At 37.3% G+C, this 18,751-nt stretch overlaps 1 protein-coding gene across 4 annotated transcripts in view; it reads left to right on the forward strand.

The window, feature by feature from the left end:
* Window positions 1-18,751, forward strand: part of CYFIP1 (cytoplasmic FMR1 interacting protein 1) — a 74,616-nt gene that overhangs the window by 23,015 nt on the left and 32,850 nt on the right. For 2 of the 4 annotated variants that reach the window (XM_030277651.4, XM_012569610.5), the window contains exons 7-22: window positions 184-280; window positions 417-545; window positions 1,950-2,054; window positions 2,216-2,307; window positions 3,594-3,711; window positions 4,390-4,512; window positions 7,002-7,127; window positions 7,426-7,592; window positions 9,224-9,371; window positions 11,227-11,380; window positions 12,583-12,739; window positions 13,297-13,393; window positions 13,778-13,854; window positions 13,951-14,059; window positions 14,633-14,752; window positions 16,663-16,862. In XM_030277651.4, coding sequence (XP_030133511.1) covers window positions 184-280; window positions 417-545; window positions 1,950-2,054; window positions 2,216-2,307; window positions 3,594-3,711; window positions 4,390-4,512; window positions 7,002-7,127; window positions 7,426-7,592; window positions 9,224-9,371; window positions 11,227-11,380; window positions 12,583-12,739; window positions 13,297-13,393; window positions 13,778-13,854; window positions 13,951-14,059; window positions 14,633-14,752; window positions 16,663-16,862 — 2,019 coding nt within the window. Of the gene's footprint in view, window positions 1-183; window positions 281-416; window positions 546-1,949; window positions 2,055-2,215; window positions 2,308-3,593; window positions 3,712-4,389; window positions 4,513-7,001; window positions 7,128-7,425; window positions 7,593-9,223; window positions 9,372-10,775; window positions 10,924-11,226; window positions 11,381-12,582; window positions 12,740-13,296; window positions 13,394-13,777; window positions 13,855-13,950; window positions 14,060-14,632; window positions 14,753-16,662; window positions 16,863-18,751 lie in introns of those variants that run through there. The other 2 variants (XM_030277669.4, XM_030277671.4) reach the window with 2 other exon arrangements.

Raw genomic sequence — 18,751 nt, forward strand, 5'->3', positions numbered from 1 at the left:
TTTTTATTGGACCACCTAAGTAGGGGTGTATTGAGGAATTCGGGATAGCAAACCAGTTTATTTTGGATAAATTAGGTCCATCTCTGTCTTCTAGTGAACTTTTCACCTTTTTTTTTGAGGAGATATATTTACTTGCAAACAGTCCTGGCCAAGGGAAATATACTTTTTCTTCTGTTTCTAAAGAGCTGCTCAGTTCCTGCGGAAAATGGCAGATCCTCAGTCCATTCAGGAATCTCAGAACCTTTCCATGTTCCTTGCCAACCACAACAAGATAACACAAGTAAGCTTGAATTGTCTTCTTGCAAGTTACCTAATGCTTTGCAAAAGTATTAAAATAAAGCTCTTCCAGTTTGGTAGTAACTTTTTTCCCAGTCAGCGTAACTAGTTTACTAATATCCTTCTTTTCTTTTCTCCAGTCTTTGCAGCAGCAGTTGGAGGTTATTGTTGGCTATGAAGAGTTGCTTGCAGATATTGTGAATTTGTGTGTGGACTACTATGAAAACAAAATGTATCTAACACCCAGTGAGAAGCATATGCTTTTGAAAGTAGGTTTCTTTTGGGTACAAAATTTAAAAAAGGATGTTGAAGCAGGGTATAGATTGTTTCCAGTTGCTTTTGTTTTTTTAAAAGGAACCAGATTAAACAAATAAGTCAAATTACTGCTTTTCCCCATCATTATCTTTTTGTTGTATTACATGCTAAATATATTTGAAAGCTTTTAATCAACTTTTGTTTTTCATAAATTGAAGTTGACCCGTTTGAACTGCATCCAATTCTATGGAATTGTTTTTCTATGAGGTATAATGACAGCAGAAAGGAACTACTTCATTTCATTTTATATATGTGGCAAGATTGTTTAAAAAGCTTTTGGAAGTGAGGCTGTGTATCAAATATTTCAGGGAACAAGTATCTTGGAATTAGGAAGTTGGTTTAGTTAGCTGCACTATGTACCTGTAGTAAGAGGGTGCTGAGAAGTGTGAGATGTGGCTGATTTTATCAGCTGTATGTCTTGCAGTGGAAGAAAAGATATAGAGTAAGAGCTAAAAATTTGCCTCATGACAAATATTTTGAGTCACTTCAATGTTTAACTTTTGAAGAGCTCTGTTTATTAGAAGTAAGTGAAAGTCTTCTGAAACCACACATGAACTCTAGAGCATTTATGTTCTATACACAAGGGTGCCCAGTGTGACTTTTGTATTTAGGCCTTTTGTTCAGAGATGCCTAGAACACAGTAAGTTGCTGTGCTTGGCTCCTGAAAATACTAAATAGAATCCAAGAATATGCTGAGTTGGGAGGGACCCATAAAGATCATCGAGTCCAACTCCTGGCCCTGCCCAGCACCATCCCCAAGGGTCACACTATGTGCCTGAGAATGTTGTTCAAATGCTTCTTGGACTCTGTCAGGCTGATGCTGTGACCACTGCCTTGGGGAGTCTTCCTGTGCCCAACCTTTTCCTAATAAATTCCTAACTTCATGTTAATTAAATACCTTGGACAAAATGTAATTAGATTTTTTTGGATGCTTCTGAGCTCTTGCGTGTATAATTCAGAGAAGCACTGAAAGCCAGAGAAGCAATCATTCAGAGATGTTAGGTCTAGACTTCTGTTACCAGATCAGTTTGTATGTACAGAATATGAATCAAAGAAAAGCTCTAAAAATAGGCAGACTCTCATTTCAGTTAGATTTCTTTTTATGATAAACCTTACAAACAAGCATCATCTTTTAAGGGTAACTGATCAGGCTAATGTTAATGTAAAAATTGCTAATACAGGTAAAAAAAAATATTGTACAGAAATGTACATATTTAAAAATATATTCTGTTTGAAGGAGGTTGGATGTTTCAGGACTGGTTTTAAAATGTTACTTTTTTTAATTATATGAAGAACAGATGTACAGATTTTTACTTCTGAGGTCCTTTTGTGGAAGGCTTAATTTTTTCCTTTTTCAGGTGATGGGCTTTGGATTATACCTGATGGACGGAAGTGTCAGTAACATCTATAAGCTGGATGCAAAGAAAAGGATAAATTTAGCCAAGATAGACAAGTACTTTAAGGTTGGTTAAGATGTGATTTTAAAGGAAATTTCTCTTGCATTTTAAATATATTTAAATAGAAATAAAAGATACTTTGGGTTATAATATGGATAAATAATGGTTTCCTTTCACTATGCTTTGTGTTACTAATTTATGTAATCTGATTTGTTCCCTTTGTACAGCAGTTGCAGGTTGTCCCACTGTTTGGTGACATGCAGATTGAACTTGCAAGATACATTAAGACCAGTGCCCATTACGAGGAAAATAAATCCAGGTAGGAAGGAGAAAGGAACAGAAAAAAGAATGGAGCATCTGGGATGGGGAAGGTGTATTTAGAAGAGTATATTTTCATACTGACCTGTTAGTCCATGGGTCTGTGGTAATTAATAGGATTTTTGCTTCGTCATCATTTTGGTGTGGGTATTCACTATTAATGTAATTCGTGTAATGGATACAACTAAAGAAACAAATGGTTTCGAAACCTTTCTATGCTGCTGAGCTCATTCTTGTATCTGTGACATTTCTTATCCCCTGGGTTGGAAGAAATTAATTTTATCTTACACTAATTTAGCTTTTATTTTTTTCCTTTAAATATGAAACTTTCTTTAAAAGAAATGAAGGATTTTACTAAGCAAGGTGAGCAGTAGTAGTGCATGGGTGAATAGGCATGTGTACATTGTACATCAAGCAGCAACTTAGCTTATCTCCCCTTTACTTTTTTTTTTTTTTTTTTTTTTTTTTGGGGGGGCTAGGTGTGCAGCACAGCAAAATAGTTGGAAAATGCAGCCAGTTGTTGCATTAATGGATTCATGGTTTTTGGTTTTTGCTTTGTTTTAGTGAACCTTTCTGTGCTCCTCCAAGACCTTGCCTCTGTGCAGTTACATGAATTTAGAATGTTGTGCTTTGCATTTTAATTCCTGCAGAAAAAATCCACATAACTTGCATGTAATTGCTAAGAGAAAATCAATGGCAATGGGCCTACTGAGCTACTAAAATTAAAAATATGAGGCTACTTAACATGACATTCTTTGTAGCATGTTTTTTGTGTGCCTCTTTGTAACATGTTAATAGTCTTGATAATGTCTTTTTTTATAGCTGGGAGCATACTGTACACTCTTCAGAGTTCAAGAAGAATAAACAAAAAAGTATCTGCAGGTGGCTAGATGTATCTTACAGCCTATGCCTGTACTTCTGCCCTACCTTGTAATCCTTTTTGGTCTAGTTCCTAAGTGCCTTGAAGACAGATGCTGGTTTGTATTTCATAGCAGCAGCCTTTAAAAAACAAAAAAGAAAAACTCCCAAAACAGAAAAGAAAAACTTAACAGTTTTTTCTTAAGACTTGGAAGAAGTGTTATTTGAACTCAGAAGGGCAGTTCATCACTAATGGCTTGTGCAGGGGTAGAGGTAGAGGTGTGAAGAGGGAAAAACCGTCAAACAACAGAGAGGAAAATGAGTTAAAAAAAAAAAAGAAATGCACTATGGATCTTTCTTTGCAGTATCTATTGTGCTGTTTATTGTTATATCTGATTTCAGTGGGGTTTTTTTTGTCTTCTGAACCAGATGGACATGCACATCTTCCAGCAGCAGTCCCCAGTACAATATATGTGAGCAGATGATCCAGATCAGAGAAGACCACATGCGTTTCATATCTGAACTGGCTCGTTACAGCAACAGTGAGGTGAGGGAGGTTAGAGCTACATGTGCACATCACTCATTAACAGTTTTTATAAAATGTCAGAAAAGCAGGTAAATCTCTGGCTAGCTAAATGACAACCTTTGCCACCTGATTCAAGAAAAACTGACTGCAGAGCTAATTCCCATTCTCTGAATTATATTTGCACTATTTAAATTTAACATAATAATGACACATCATACAAACTCTAACATCCTTCAGCCTCTTTCTCTCTATGTATCTCAGATTTATCCTAGAAATTTTTGTATCTCATTTAGAATATGTTGTCTAGTCCTTACTCCAAACAAGTGCTTGTAACAGTTTAAACAAAACTAAGATTAGTAAAAGAATACAGAAATGCAGATGTATACACACACTCATACATACATAGTATATAGAGACAACAAATAATTATGTATACCATATATAATTGATATCTTAAATTCATCTGCAACAATATTGTGGTCATTAGGGATACCAGTGATTTCTGTCTCTTGACCAAAATCTGTGTAGTTTCCTAAGTCTCTAGAAGAAAAAGCAGATGTTAGATGGTAAGGCAGGTGTTGGTGCATATGCTGTTTTTGTGTTTCAATGGATGTAGAAATTTGTCTGTGGATGCTAAACAGAGCACATTCTGATGTGGATTTGAGTGTGGGTGTTTTGTGTTTTTTTTATAACGTCTAGGTGGTGACTGGGTCTGGTCGACAGGAAGCTCAAAAAACAGATGCAGAATATCGGAAGCTCTTTGATCTCTCTCTCCAAGGTCTGCAGCTTCTCTCCCAGTGGAGTGCCCATGTCATGGAAGTGGTATGTAACATGGGAAATAAAAGCAGATGAAAAAAAGGTGGCATGGTGAGGTTTGATAAAATAAAATTGCTTTGCTTTACTGGACCAAAAAATGTATGTTGCGTTTTCAAAGGATCAGTGAATATTCTGAGTTGGAAGGGTCCTAACAAGAATCTTGTTCCATTAGTTTCCCTCTTCCTTCACTCCTTTTCTTCTTCTGCTTCAAACCTCATTCTTAGCAGATGGCACATGAAGTTCACAGGGTCTAGGAGTAATGTTGCTGCTTTGAAGATCCAGTGGCTCGTAGCTCACTCAGTACATTCAACTTGTTAAATTTAATGGATAGGCTGTCATCTGTGAGCCTTCACCAGATGTTTTAATGTCACTCTTGATACAAACATTTTGTAGATTAAGACTTCATAATTTCCTTCTAAACATTGCTTAAAATTATATTGTTAGAAACATCTGTACTGACATGCAGTCACTGAGGAGGTGACAGAACAGCTCCAACTGGCTGTGTTTAGACATCACCACTGAGTAAATAGAAGCATGTATGGTCTTAACACACAAAAATTGATGGAAAGGCTCCCATTGACTTTAGATTGGGCTTTTAGTAAAAAGGAAAGTAAAGGCAGGAAAAAGAAAATGTGTGAGGAGATGAGGGAGGGGAAATAAAGAACATACTGAGTTGTTTCTCTATATTGTAGTAATTTATTTTTAAAACAGATGCCAGTTAGAAAAGTGACTGTGCTTTTTTCCAATAAGAAGCTGCTTAAGGTAGAAATTGGAGAGGAGGATGCAGGAGTCCTTGTTATGCTGCAGATGCTGGATAAAAGCTGTGTGCCTTAGCTGAACCAAAACATGTTCTAGGAAGGGTTGAAACGTGACTTACTGTATTAGAGGAGCCAGACTTGCTCCTCTCCTGCCTCAGATGTCTCAGGGACATGAAATAGTGTGCACTGTGTGACTCCACAGTGGGCATAGCTGGTGAACCAGTTTTCTCTCTGATTTGTATTTTTAACTGCCTCTTTTAAAAGCCAGTAGATGAGTCATGCTTTTCCCTGTATTATCCTATTCCTGTTTAAGTCCACAGTGTATTTAATGGTGAAATCTTGTTCTCTTCTTAAAGGAGTTTGCTGTCATCTATTCCTTGTCTCTGTAGCTTCTAGACTTGCACCCTTTATTTCTGTCATCACAAATTGCTGCATCCAGGGTCTCTTCACAGTGAAAATCTTCCTATTTTATTATAGCTCTGCAAGAAGTCTCTCATTCTTAGATCTGTTTCTGTCCTGCTCATTCCAGGACAAACTTTCTCTGGGATTCACAGCAGGGTTTTTGGGTATTCTTACTGCTTTTCATGGCTTTCTAGTTTAAATGGATTCCCATAAATACTTCTCATCTAAGTTCAAGTTTGTGTTCACCTTCTTCCTGTCCTACTGAGAATTTATTCTGATACGGAGTATCCTAATTGTTTTCCTCTCTCCACCTTCACTGAGTATCCATGAACATAGTTACATTTATCATGTTCAGATACAAACTTGCAGCATATGTTTGTTGTGCATGTTAACCCGGTCAGTGTAATGCCCTCAAAGAACGTCTTTATTTAATAATTTCCCCAGTGCCCTCTTTGTAGCTCTCAGGTTGCAGGGTGTGATGCTCCTCTTTGCCATAGGTGAATTGGTGCTGTTAATCCATTATAGTAGGCAAATTTATATTACTCTGTAATCCATTATTTATGCTAAGGTAGTGTCAACCAGATCTTGCTATGTGCTGAACTCAAACTGTGAGAAAATTGTATTTAAATGTGACTAGGATTTTTCACTTGATGTACCTTGATGGATATTAGGCCAGCCTGACACTGCTCAGGAACATTTTGAGCTGTGTTTGCAGTGACTGAAAAGGCAGTATTTAAGAGTAGTGCATGCTGTGCAGATTATATTGTCACACATTTCCACACATTTCAGCCTCATAAACTTAAAATCAAGCCCCCTGAAAAACCTCCAAACCAACAACAACCCAGACATGTAGGTTTTTTTTGTTGTGTTTTCAAATCTAAATGTGAATATTTCATCAAGTAGAAAGCTCCTCTTTTTATCTGTGGGTCTGATGGATTTTTTCCCTTACGTTCTGAAGTCTTTCTGTGTTTCTCATATTTGAAGCAGAGAAGAAACATTTGCCTGTGTTAACATTTGCACAGTAAAAAACACCATTAAGTGCAATACCTGTTGAGTTTGAGTTCCATTTCTTTGGAATAATACAGAATTAAATGGTTTTTAGGAAAAGTTTTTAGGAAAATTATTGTTTGGCATTTCCACCAGGTAGTAGTTTCAGAATTTATGCAAGGTTTGAACATATTACCAAATACTATTCTTCAACTATTTATGAAAACACTGCAGTATTTCTCAAAGCATGTTATTTGTGTCCAGCTGTGTTTTGTGTTTCTCAGGCATTTTTCTTTCTTTTTGTTCCCCCCATCTTTTTTTCTTCCTCTTCTGCCTTGTGAACTGCAGTACTCTTGGAAGCTGGTGCACCCAACTGACAAATATTCTAATAAAGATTGTCCTGACAATGCAGAAGAGTATGAAAGAGCAACAAGATACAATTATACTAGTGAGGAGAAATTTGCTTTGGTTGAGGTAAGAGAAATGTTTTTCTATAGGGATTTTCCAATGATTAATTCTATACAAAAGAGAACATTCTCTATAAGCATTTTGCATACCCAGTGCAAAAAGACAGCCTGCCCTGTGCTGACTCTGAAACAGCCTGTGTTCCTCCATTCAGTAAATAGGAGGAGAACAGCAAATCCATCCTTTGTCATTTGTAACTTGTTAATTCCTCTTTTCTCAATTTTTATATTTAAAAATCCACCTTTTGTCCAAATATAGAAACAGATTAAGAAAAATACATTTGTCTGGGTTTTTTTTTTTTTTGCAGGTGATTGCCATGATCAAAGGTCTTCAGGTGCTGATGGGACGAATGGAAAGTGTTTTCAATCATGCCATTCGTCATACAATTTATGCAGCTCTTCAGGACTTTGCCCAGGTCACACTTAGGGAGCCATTAAGACAAGCCATTAAAAAGAAGAAAAATGTCATTCAGAGGTAGCATTACTATTCTCATATTTTTCTCTATTCTTTTCTCCAGACCTTAGTAAATTAGTTGCAGAATTGCACAGATGTTGAATTTTACCTAAGTCTGTACTCCCACTCTGTCTGGCAGTCATGGTTAGCTTGGTTGGATACAAGTTGAAGTTGAAGCAGGCTGAAGTTAAAAATGTGTTGTTTATTTTTATTTTAAGAAAATACAAATGCTGTAATACTGAAAGCAAAATCAGTGTTTGTATTTTGAAGAAAGGTTTCACTTTATGATTCCACTGTTTCCTTTCTTTGTGTCTTATGTTTATCCCACTCTCTCTTCTCTCTTCATCTCTTAGTGTTCTGTGTTATTTCTCAGCTGTTGCTGCTTTTGGTTTATTAGCCTTACACTTCTCTTCTAGTGCTCCATCTGCCCATGCTGATTGGTGACATTTCCTGACCTTATTTTTTTTTGTCCGAAATTGTTTGCTTTTAATCTTGACTTGTTTATCATTAGTTTACTCCCACATTTCATTGCAAAGCTCTTAGAGGTGAAAGTCCTTAGCTAATTAGGCTATTGCTAAGTGCTCTGGCTGCCACAAAAATATCATCATAAGCTAAAAATAAATAAATTACTCCACATTATCGGGTTTGCAGGGAGAGTGTTTTTGTCACAGAATTTTAATGAAATAGAAAAAGATTACTTTCATACCTGCTTAGATTTGGGATGAGATGTTTTCTTGATCATTCAGCACGCCACAGATTATGTCTGACTGTGTTCCTGGCAAGTATCTGAGTTCCAGTTCAGTATTTGGACCTAAAAGTGTGAAGCTGTGTAAATTTCAGCTGAATTCTGGAATGTGAATTTCTTCTGGAAACAGGAATTCTGCTTTTTTTAAATTTTAAGCCATCATTGTCTCTCTTTAATTTGGTTAATAATCTGCTTTGGTTTGATTGAATGCTAATTGGATTCATAGTGAATTTGTATTCATATTAGTATGAATTTGGTTTGATTGATCCAGTTCTGGGGTCCTCAACACAAGAAAGATGTGGGCCTGTTAGAAAGGGTCCGGAGGACCATGAGGATGATCAGGGGGCTGGAACACTTCTGATATGAAGACAGGCTGGCTCTGGGAGGCCTTATTACGGCTTTCCAGTACCTTAGAGGGGCTTATGACAAAGAGGGAGAAGGACTTTTTATGCAGGCAGGTAGTGACAGGACAAGGGGCAATGGTTTTACTGAAAGAGGAAGGCAGGTTTAGATTATGTATTAGGAGGAAATCCATTATTTGGAGGGTAATGGAGCACAGTAACAGTTTTCCCAGAGAAGTTGTGGGTACCCTATCCCTGGAAGTGTTCAAGGCCAGCTTGTATGAGGCCCGGAGCAACCTGATGTAGTGAAAGGTGTCCCTGCCCTTGGAACTAGATGTTCTTTAAGGGGTCTAGACTACCGTTTCTGATAAACAGCATAGAGTGGTGATTTTGTGGGTGTGTCATTCTTGAAAATATTGGTGAAATTCTTTGTTCTTTGTTGGAATTACCTTGAGGTCCTGAATGCTGTTGCAAAGTTTCTGTGCGCATGGAACAATGTTTAAAAAAAGTGTTCTATCAGGGCACTTGGATGTGCTGCAGTCTGAAGTCGTGGGAATTGTGTTCAGTGTTTTGCAGGCCATAAGGAAGACAGTGTGTGACTGGGAAGCAGGTCACGAGCCATTCAATGACCCAGCTCTAAGGGGAGAGAAGGACCCCAAAAGTGGTTTTGACATCAAAGTCCCAAGACGTGCAGTTGGACCCTCCAGCACTCAGGTATTTTCCTTTCTGGTGGTTGTGATACCTGTCAACAATTATTGCATGAGGTGTTTTCTTTCTGTCCTGAACTCTTTTACAATTGCAGGTTTTATTGTGGTCTTTTTTTAATGCTAAAAATCTACTCTGATTTATATTTGCAAAATTAGATGCACATAACCAACATCCTTTACCTGGATTGCTGTAATTTTCTACTCTGATACATAATTTTTCCAAGGGTTCAATCTTTTAATTTGATTTTCTGGGAACGAATATTTTCTCATTTTGCTCCTAATGTTTTAAAATAATATTTTTGAACTGTATGAATTATTTCTTGACTGACTCAAGACTGACTTCTATCTCTGGTATGGCTGGTGAATTTATTTTTTTTCTTAAATCACACTATTTAGTAGATGTCTAGTAGTTTTAAAATATTTTAAAGTATAAAAGAATGTCTGTTAAAATGTGGGAATGTATATGACTTCTGACAAAATCCCACTGTTCAGTAATGAATGATAAAGCTGGTCCTTAGAATCTAATTTGTCTGCTGCTGCCACTGAGATATTTCAAATGTTTTCTGTGGTAGTCATCAAAATCCCATATCTAGATGCTTACACCTGTTACCTCCATATAGTTCTCTTTCTTATTTCATTTGTGGATATGTTTGGAGGATGTATGGTCTGATATTCATAGCTCATCTGAGAAAATGAGGTATTGAGTACTTGGGGTGAAAAATTGAAGGCAACTGTGCTTTGTGAAGACAATAGTTTAATACCTAAAATGTGTGGGAAAGAGAGCACATATGGTTAATAATTTTGGATAATAAAAAGCTGCTTAGTTTGTGATAAGATTGGTTTAATGAAAATTTTGTTTTGATAATTGCAGAAAAATTGTTTTGGTTTCTAATTTCCTGGGGTGAAAGAAAAGGTTAAACATCACCACCAGTTTGCTTATCCTGTGCTTTTAAGGACTTTACTTCACCTTTGCAACAGACTGTTCAGAGTATGTGGTTCTCTCTGCTTTTTCTGCTCTTGGGCTGGCACACTTGTCTGTCTGGGTTGACAGGAAGGCAAGAGGTCAAATTCCATTTAGATAGGTTTTCCTCAGTTTCATGTGGTTCTAAAATGGCTGTGTATGAATGGGTAATTAGTGCTAAATCATTTTTGAAATCATTTGATAAGCTAATGGCTCTCTGGGCATTCTCTGAAATGAATGGTAACTTTCCCTTTGCTTGAGGGAGCCCCAGATTCAGTGATTTTTCTGAACAACCTTTCTGTATGACCTGCTCTGCATGCTTACTGTGCTGCTTTTCATTTTTAACAAACTAACATGGTTTCTCTGCTTCTCTTTCCCATTCCTTATTTACCCATGTGTTTTTATTAACGGATTCTCTTCCCCTGCCTGCCCCTGTCTGTTGGTTTTTAGCTCTTCATGGTTCGCACTATGACAGAGTCCTTAAACTCTGCTGAGCTGTTGAAGCAGCTCAAGTCTCTGGGATTGGAAAAGCTATTGCATGTGACACACAAGTTTCTGAGGCAGTCCTACATCTATCCGCCTCTTTTAAACTTTGGTGGTAAGACATTACTTATTACTTTTACTTTTTGTGGTGATGTGAACTGTTCCACTGCAAATGGTCTGCTGCTGAGAGTCAGTGGAGGTCCCCTTGGCATGGGTAGGCATTTGTGCTGGTGTGTAGGCTAGTGTTGCATCTGTTCCTCTTGCTCAAAGGCTTTTATCCACACAGTGCTGGTTTTCAGTTTGAAATGGAGCAGTCGCTTACTGATAGTAATTCTCAGTGTTGCTCAACTAATGTACCATGTGTATTTTCCTTTTTTCCCTCCCCTTTCCACCATAATTGTTTCCTTTAATGATACAGCTTTACATGGTGAGAACTATGTTAGAGTCCCTCATTGCTGACAAAAGTGGTTCCAAGAAAACCTTGAGAAGTAGCCTTGAGGGGCCCACCATATTGGACATAGAAAAATTCCATCGCGAGTCTTTCTTCTACACTCATTTGATAAATTTCAGTGGTAAGATATGTAGATGATCAGTGTCCAGCTTAGCATGTCCTAACACCTCTAACACGATCTGGAAAATGTTTCCGATTGCCTTATTCAACTTAACCTTTGGTTTATTTATCAAAAGCCTTGGTCTGTCCAAACTTTTTCTGAGATGGTACTTAGCATTGTGGTGGGATTTTTATTTTTACTTGTTATACGTTCGTTTCTAATGCGTCAAATTTCATATTGTTACCTCCTTTTTCTATTTTCTTTATGTATGTACTTGCATAAACAGTAAGCCTATACACACTGGAATTTTTTTAAAGGAAGTAGGTTTTGTGTTTTGGGAGTTTTTTTTTTGTTTTTGTTTTAAGTACAGAGGAAACAAATTCTCTGTTGTGGTAAATTTGGTGTCATTTCACTACTCTTACTATTCAGTTAATTGTAATCGGAAACATGCTGTCCTAAAGAATTCACCTACTGACATTGAGTGTACCTAGTCCTTGTCATCACCATGCTGTGTTGTCTTTCATTTTTGTTTTGCTGCTGGTCTCCTTTACCCTTGGAGAAGGGGGAGCCTGTTGATACCAGTCATAGTGCTGCAAAAGGTCTTCAGAAGGTCTTAGTGTAAAAAGTTCATTCTTGTTTTAGTTCACGAGCCTCCAGGAAAGGCAGGATTGTACCAAGTGTTCTGGAGAGGTGGGAAGCACACCTCTGTGCCTTTGATGGCATCTTTAGAAACTTCTTGTTTTAATCCCTACTTCAGGTGTCTGTTGGTCATTTCCTGCCCATCTAATCAGCAGGAACATGTGGAGCAATTCAATCCTCCATAGGGAGGGGTGGTACTGGTAGTTCCAGTGCAATTTTGTCTCCTTCACTTACTGCTTCCCAAATTCAGTGTGTGGTTTTCTCAGCCCTCAGATGAGAAATTAAACTAGAAATCCATTTTTACTCATGTACACAGTTTTTATGTTTAACTGATAGTCTCATCCAGTTCCACTCATTTTTTTCTATAAGAAGGCACCACACTGTGGGCCAGTGAGGAGTTCAAAACTCTTACAAAAAGTCATGGGCTTTACATTTTGAATTTGCTTTAGATTATACAGCCTGTGTACAGCTCTAGAGACTTGCACCTGCTTTTTTTGTTTTGCATTGCACCATCAGAATCACAGTTGTATTGTACATGATGTATTTGTATGAGAAGTGTAATTGTTTCTTATTCATTCTGAAAGAAACCCTGCAGCAATGCTGTGATCTGTCCCAGCTGTGGTTCAGGGAATTCTTCTTGGAGCTGACCATGGGCAGAAGAATCCAGTTTCCCATTGAGATGTCTATGCCTTGGATTTTGACGGATCATATTTTGGAGACAAAAGAGGCATCAATGATGGAGTAAGACCCACTTGTACTCTTCCACTGAATGATTATTCTTAATGATTGCCATTCCTTATTATAATGTTGCTCTTTTAATTGCTTTTAACAAGTAGTCATTGAGAAGGTATTTTAAACTTTGATAAAAGTTTTGTCTTGCATTTGCCCGTTTTCAGAGTCTCTTAAGTTTTCTTTTTGAAGTGAATAATTGAAATGCTAAACCTTTCATATCATTCCAGCAGCCACGTATTTTGCTCCTTGTTCTCCTTATTTATTCTTGAAAGATGTCAAACATAATGTATAGTGGTTAAAGCCTAGTTCCATTTTGATGAACAGCTACATCTAGAAAACAAGTTTTAGACTTCAAACACATCTACCTTTCCTTGAACCAACAAATAATTTCTTAAAGGAAAAATTGTGATCCTTTTTATATAAACTGAAAAAGGAAAATATCCTGTTTTCGTGAACTGCTTGTGGATTACAATATTGACTGGCTTACATCATCTTGACTGCACCATCGTAAAGAATCGTGACTTTTGTACACATGTAACTCTCGTGTTTTATTCTTTTTCTTGCAGGTATGTTCTGTATTCTTTGGACCTTTATAATGACAGTGCTCATTATGCACTTACCAAATTTAAGAAGCAGTTCCTCTATGATGAAATTGAGGCAGAGGTAAAGTAACCTTACTTACTGGAGAAAAATCATCTGTACCTGAATGTGAAAATTATGCTAATGGGAAAGGCCTTTTTAAGAGATTCAGAACAGCCGGAGATAACAGAAAAACAGAGAAGACCAGCCAGAACATGAGTAACTGGTTGGGTGATATGTTGTGAGGAAAGCTGTAGACCTGTGCAAAAATGCCTTACAATAATGCTGAAAATTGTAGACCTGTACAAAAATCCCTCACATCAATGGTGAAAATTGAACTACATTTCTGTACTGGGAAATTGGATCTATTAAGTTCTTTAAGTATGTTTGATCAACAGTGGGAGGTCTTAGATAAGCTGGTTTTTAAATTTTAAGTATCTCTAAACATACAATATTTTTCTCCCCAAGGTAAACCTGTGTTTTGACCAATTTGTCTACAAGCTGGCAGACCAAATATTTGCATACTACAAGGCAATGGCTGGCAGGTAGCTATTCCTTCCACTATGAGAGCTTTTCTTCACACTTTTCTGCTCTGCTTTGCTGTTTACTATACCTCAAGCATTTTCTGCCTTTCTTTATAGCCTGCTTCTGGATAAACGGCTGCGTTCAGAGTGCAAGAACCAGGGAGCAACCATTCAGCTGCTGCAGTCCAACCGCTACGAGACACTGTTGAAACAGAGACACGTTCAAGTGAGTTAACTCCTGCCATCTTGTATCTGAGTTGATTGGCAGCTTTCCAGTGGTGTTGATTTATGTATGTAGACAAAACTCATTTTGTGCTTCATGTTCTGTCATCTCAGTAGCATAACTGAACACTTGAGATCTGCTTTTCTGTCACATGAAGGTGTAAATTAAGAAGGAAAACTTACAAGATCCTATTTTAAAACAAATGTCTGTTGCAGTTAGGAAAACATGAGCCAAATAGGAATGCTATGAGTGGTAGCATTGTCTTCCTAGTAATCTTTCACCAGTGTTCAGTATGTTGTTGGCACAATGTCATTGAAGCATAAAATGCTGATGTAAGTACTTAAATGTAGATGCAATGTGTACTTTTAATTTTTTTTTGTGAGAATTGGGATGCAAATTGGAGTACCGCATTTGCTCATGAATGTATAAATTTTGCCCATTTGCTTTGTTTCAGTGTGTTTGGGATGCAAGTTCACAAAGTGACTGTCTGTTAATCTGGGGAGTCTCATAGTCCTTGTACAGTTTGTCTTGTAACCTGGCTGTGAGTTCAAAGCCTCATGGCATGTTTCCCTTTAGCTCCTTGGCAGGTCCATAGACCTGAACCGACTGATCACTCAGCGCATTTCGGCTGCCATGTACCGGTCCATGGAGCTGGCCATCGGCCGATTCGAAAGCGAGGATTTGACTTCCATTGTGGTGAGTGTTGTGCTGCCGTTTTGCCAGATCACTGATGCACCAGCTGGGATGGAACTACCCCAAACCTACCGCAGCTGAGGGCCTTGGGAGTGAAGTGTAGCGAAGGCATGTACTCAGAGCTGTGAGAAAACAAGGAAAGCGATCACCTTGTGATTTAAATTTTTGTAAGCGCCCATTTCTACACATGCTTATAAATAAATTGCACATCAAAAAAAAACAGCCTTGTGCTTGGTAGAATCAAAATTTGTTGATTTACTCAGGCAGCTTGGTTTTGTAGCATGACAAAAATAATTTTTTTTGTAAAGGAAAGAGCCTATGGAAGAAGAGCATCTGTGCAATATTGAGGTGTCCTTTTGAGTTAGTTTCCTGATTAAAATGCTAAAAACCAAATTTTATTTCAAGACAGCATAAATTTGACAAGTAAATATGCAGTCAGCAAAGAAAATATCAGGCACATTCAGTTCTGCTGGAATGAAAAAATAAATTAAAAGTTGTGCAAAAGAGTTTACTGTAGTTCTTTCTGTAATAAGATTTTTATCAGTGACACTTTGTCATGCAGTTAACTATATTAGTTTAATTTCATTCTTTACTGAAGCAAAATCAAATACTGAGACCATAGAGCCTCTTGACTTTTGAATGCTTGGTTTTATAGCTTTGAATTATTGAAATGTAGTTTTTCTTTGTTATGTGCAGTACACTCTTAGTGGCTGAGTGAACAGAAACCATCAATGGTTCCTTAGGTCACAGGTTCTCATTCTTTGAGTAAGAAAGTGACAGAACTAAGAGTTGTCCCTTTACCATGCTCCTTTTTTTGTTTTGTTTTGTTTTGGTTTTTTTTTTTTTTATTTATGCAAGATATTTTCTGCTGAAAACTGGTTGGTTTCATCAGCAAGAAACTGATCCTAATAGATTAAGTAATCTGTAATTTCTGCTGTTTTTTACAATAAATAAAATAAATAAAAGTATTTACAGGACTGAGCTATTATTTTCTCCTCAAACTGAACTTATTTCTGTAATAATAATCACAGTGGTTTTTTTCCTTGAACTAACTTCTTCACAGGTTTAAAACTCCTTTGAAATATGGAGCACTAAAATCAGAGAGCAGTCCATGGGAAGATAGTAGTAGTTTGATATACTGCTAGAAGAAGCCACTGGTTGTTTCTTCAGTAGGTCATTGCACAATAATCTTTAAAAGCAGTCCTTGGATTTTTTGCAAGTAAAGGTTGTGTTCTTTGTGCTTGATGTTTTCAGTGTCTGATGTCAGATATGGAATTATTTTATTTTAAAGAAATTTCCAAAACAGATACTAGGAATTTCTTGTCAAGAGGAGAAACATTATGAAATGCAGTACACATATATAGTCATGTAGCCTGAAGCTAGTGATTTTGTGAATACTTTCACAACATTTGTTAATGTCTGATCTGGTCTTTCATTCCATCTTTTTACCTCCTTCACTGAAGTAGACCATGAGAAGGATTTATGGTAAATGTGATGTTAGTAATAACATTACCACTACAATGGTTAGTTCACCAGTTACTCTACTGAGCAGAAGTTACTTTGTGATTGCTTGTAAAGTAGGAAATGCAGAGAGGTGTTTCTGGCCTATGTCTGACTCTATTTAAATGTTGGAGTTTTAAGTTTTGTTCCGTGGAGGAAGTGTTGGTACAAATCTGTGTTTGAGACCTATCTGCATCTGAATACCCTTAAAGTTTCTGAAGGTTTAAGAAACAATCCCAAGAGTACTGATTCTTTCCATCCCTTATTTTTAAAGTTAAGAGACTGGGAGAGAGTCAGTTGTTCCTTTTGACTTCTTTCTAGTCTTCTCTTTCCTCAAGTTTATTTATGTACTTTGTTCAGTTTCTCCACTTTATTAAATGCATCATTCTCTTTCTTTCCCCTTGTTTTTGTAGGAGCTGGATGGCTTGATAGAGATAAACAAAATGACTCACAAGCTTCTGAGTAGATATATGACCTTGGACAGCTTTGATGCCATGTTCAGAGAAGCCAACCACAATGTTTCAGCCCCTTACGGCAGAATCACTCTCCATGTCTTTTGGGAACTCAATTATGATTTCCTTCCAAACTACTGCTACAATGGATCAACTAACAGGTTAGCAAGGCAGCTTTTTTGTTTACAGCTTTTTATTTATTCTACCACCCTTTTGCAACTTCCTTCTTAGCAAGTGCTGACAAGTTCATCTCCATTCATTTAGTGTTTTCCACTTCTAAGGCTTTACTTGAAATGAAGCAGCATGAGTCATTTTACCAAGTACTGTTAAATGTATGAAAGCCTGTTATTTGTCCACAATAGAAGGCAAATGGAACTGCAGCATCCAAATTCTGACGTAGTTATGATATGCTGAAAAACAGAGTGTGTCAAAACACTGCTAAGTGTATATCAGGAAGGTATTTTCAAGCAGGATCCTCAAGGGTGAGATGACAGAAATAAAATTATATTCCTGATTCTGTGCTAGTGTGAAGAAAAAGATTGTTTCTGGAGAAAGGAAGAGTTCAGTATTCACTGCAAACTGCAATTGCAGCCTTTAAGGAGAGTGACTTATGGAAATAGAAAGAGGAAGGTAGGATCTAAGGTTTGAATGAGGGGGAAGCACAGTGTTCAAGATTTTGCATATCTGTGCTTCCTGCTCGTGTGCTGTTTTTAGGATTTGTGTTACTTTTAGTCTTTACTCAGGTTTTGGTTAAAGCCCCATAAAGTAACAGTAAAGTGATAGTGAATATTGAACTGTAGGAAGAGGAGGAAGCCTGTTCTCATGTTTTACTGTCTCCTTGGAGAGCTTTCCTTGTCTGACATGTTTTGTGATGGTTATGTTGTATTTTAGATCCAAGATTCTGTCTGCAAAGAAAAAAAACGACAGTGTATTTTTTTGTGGTTAAGTTTTACCCAAGAAACTTCTGTTACAGGAATCTGTTTGCATGGGAAAGTTGAATTTAGTTCCAAGGGAGCTTCTATGCAGCTAATGTATCTGGAGATCAGTATTGAAATAGTGTGCTGTATAAAGAATCATATAAAAATCTTGATGAAATACTACTCTTCCACCCATCAGCTTTATTGAAAGGCATTCAGTAGCTCCTGTACAGTTTAGTCTGTGTTCATCCTGGCTGCAAGGGCTGACACACTGCAGACCACAGCGCTTGGGAAATGAGTGTGAGGTGCCAAAGGACATTAGCAGAATCCTGTAGCACTGTGGCTTATCTGTTTTTAAAATCTGTACAAGAATTGAGTCAGGCTCAGCTTGCTGGGTAATTAATTCAGGATAATTAATTTAAGAGATGTTAAAGGGAGCCAGATCTTATGCAGTATGTGTACCATGTGTCTGATTTCATCACAGAAGTGCTTTGGTTTCAGTCAAAAGCAGCAGTATGGAGAGAATTAATATATGTGTTGCACATGCTATACAATGCCCTTTGATATTTTTGGTGAGAGAGAGAACAGAAAGTTTTTAGCCTTTTTATAGTCCTTAAGCATGTTCATTCCTGCCTTGCTGTTAGTGTGAACTTTAAATTGATGCACTCTCTCTGCATTCAAGTGTACAGGCTATTGAGTGCAAACACAGGAGTGCACTGTGAGGAGCTGTGCAAGAGCTGCTGGTTTAATGCTTGACTCTTCCTAGGTTTTGTCTTGCATGAAGGTTACGTGTAAACAGGGGAAGAAAAGTAGTAATTAAAGGCTGGAAGAAAGAGAAATAATCGTGATGAAAAACAGAGAGGTTACTTGGTGGTGTGAGGGGCTGGAGGCAGAGTTCCCAGAAAATGTGTCATACCTGTGGCTAGTCTTCTTTTAATATGATAACTTGATATAAGGGTTCTTCTATTAAAGATAATGTTTTGGTCAGATTAACTTGTTTCCAGTACCTTGTGAAGCTCTTTTCCCAAGGATGCTTGAACGTAATTTCATATATATGTAGAAGCACTCAACTATTTAGAAACCTTGCGGGTTTAGTTCAAAAGCTAAAGCTCTTCATGACATGCTGAAGCACA

This window comes from Taeniopygia guttata, chromosome 1, assembly GCF_048771995.1.
Source record: "Taeniopygia guttata chromosome 1, bTaeGut7.mat, whole genome shotgun sequence".
Taxonomy (NCBI): domain Eukaryota; kingdom Metazoa; phylum Chordata; class Aves; order Passeriformes; family Estrildidae; genus Taeniopygia; species Taeniopygia guttata.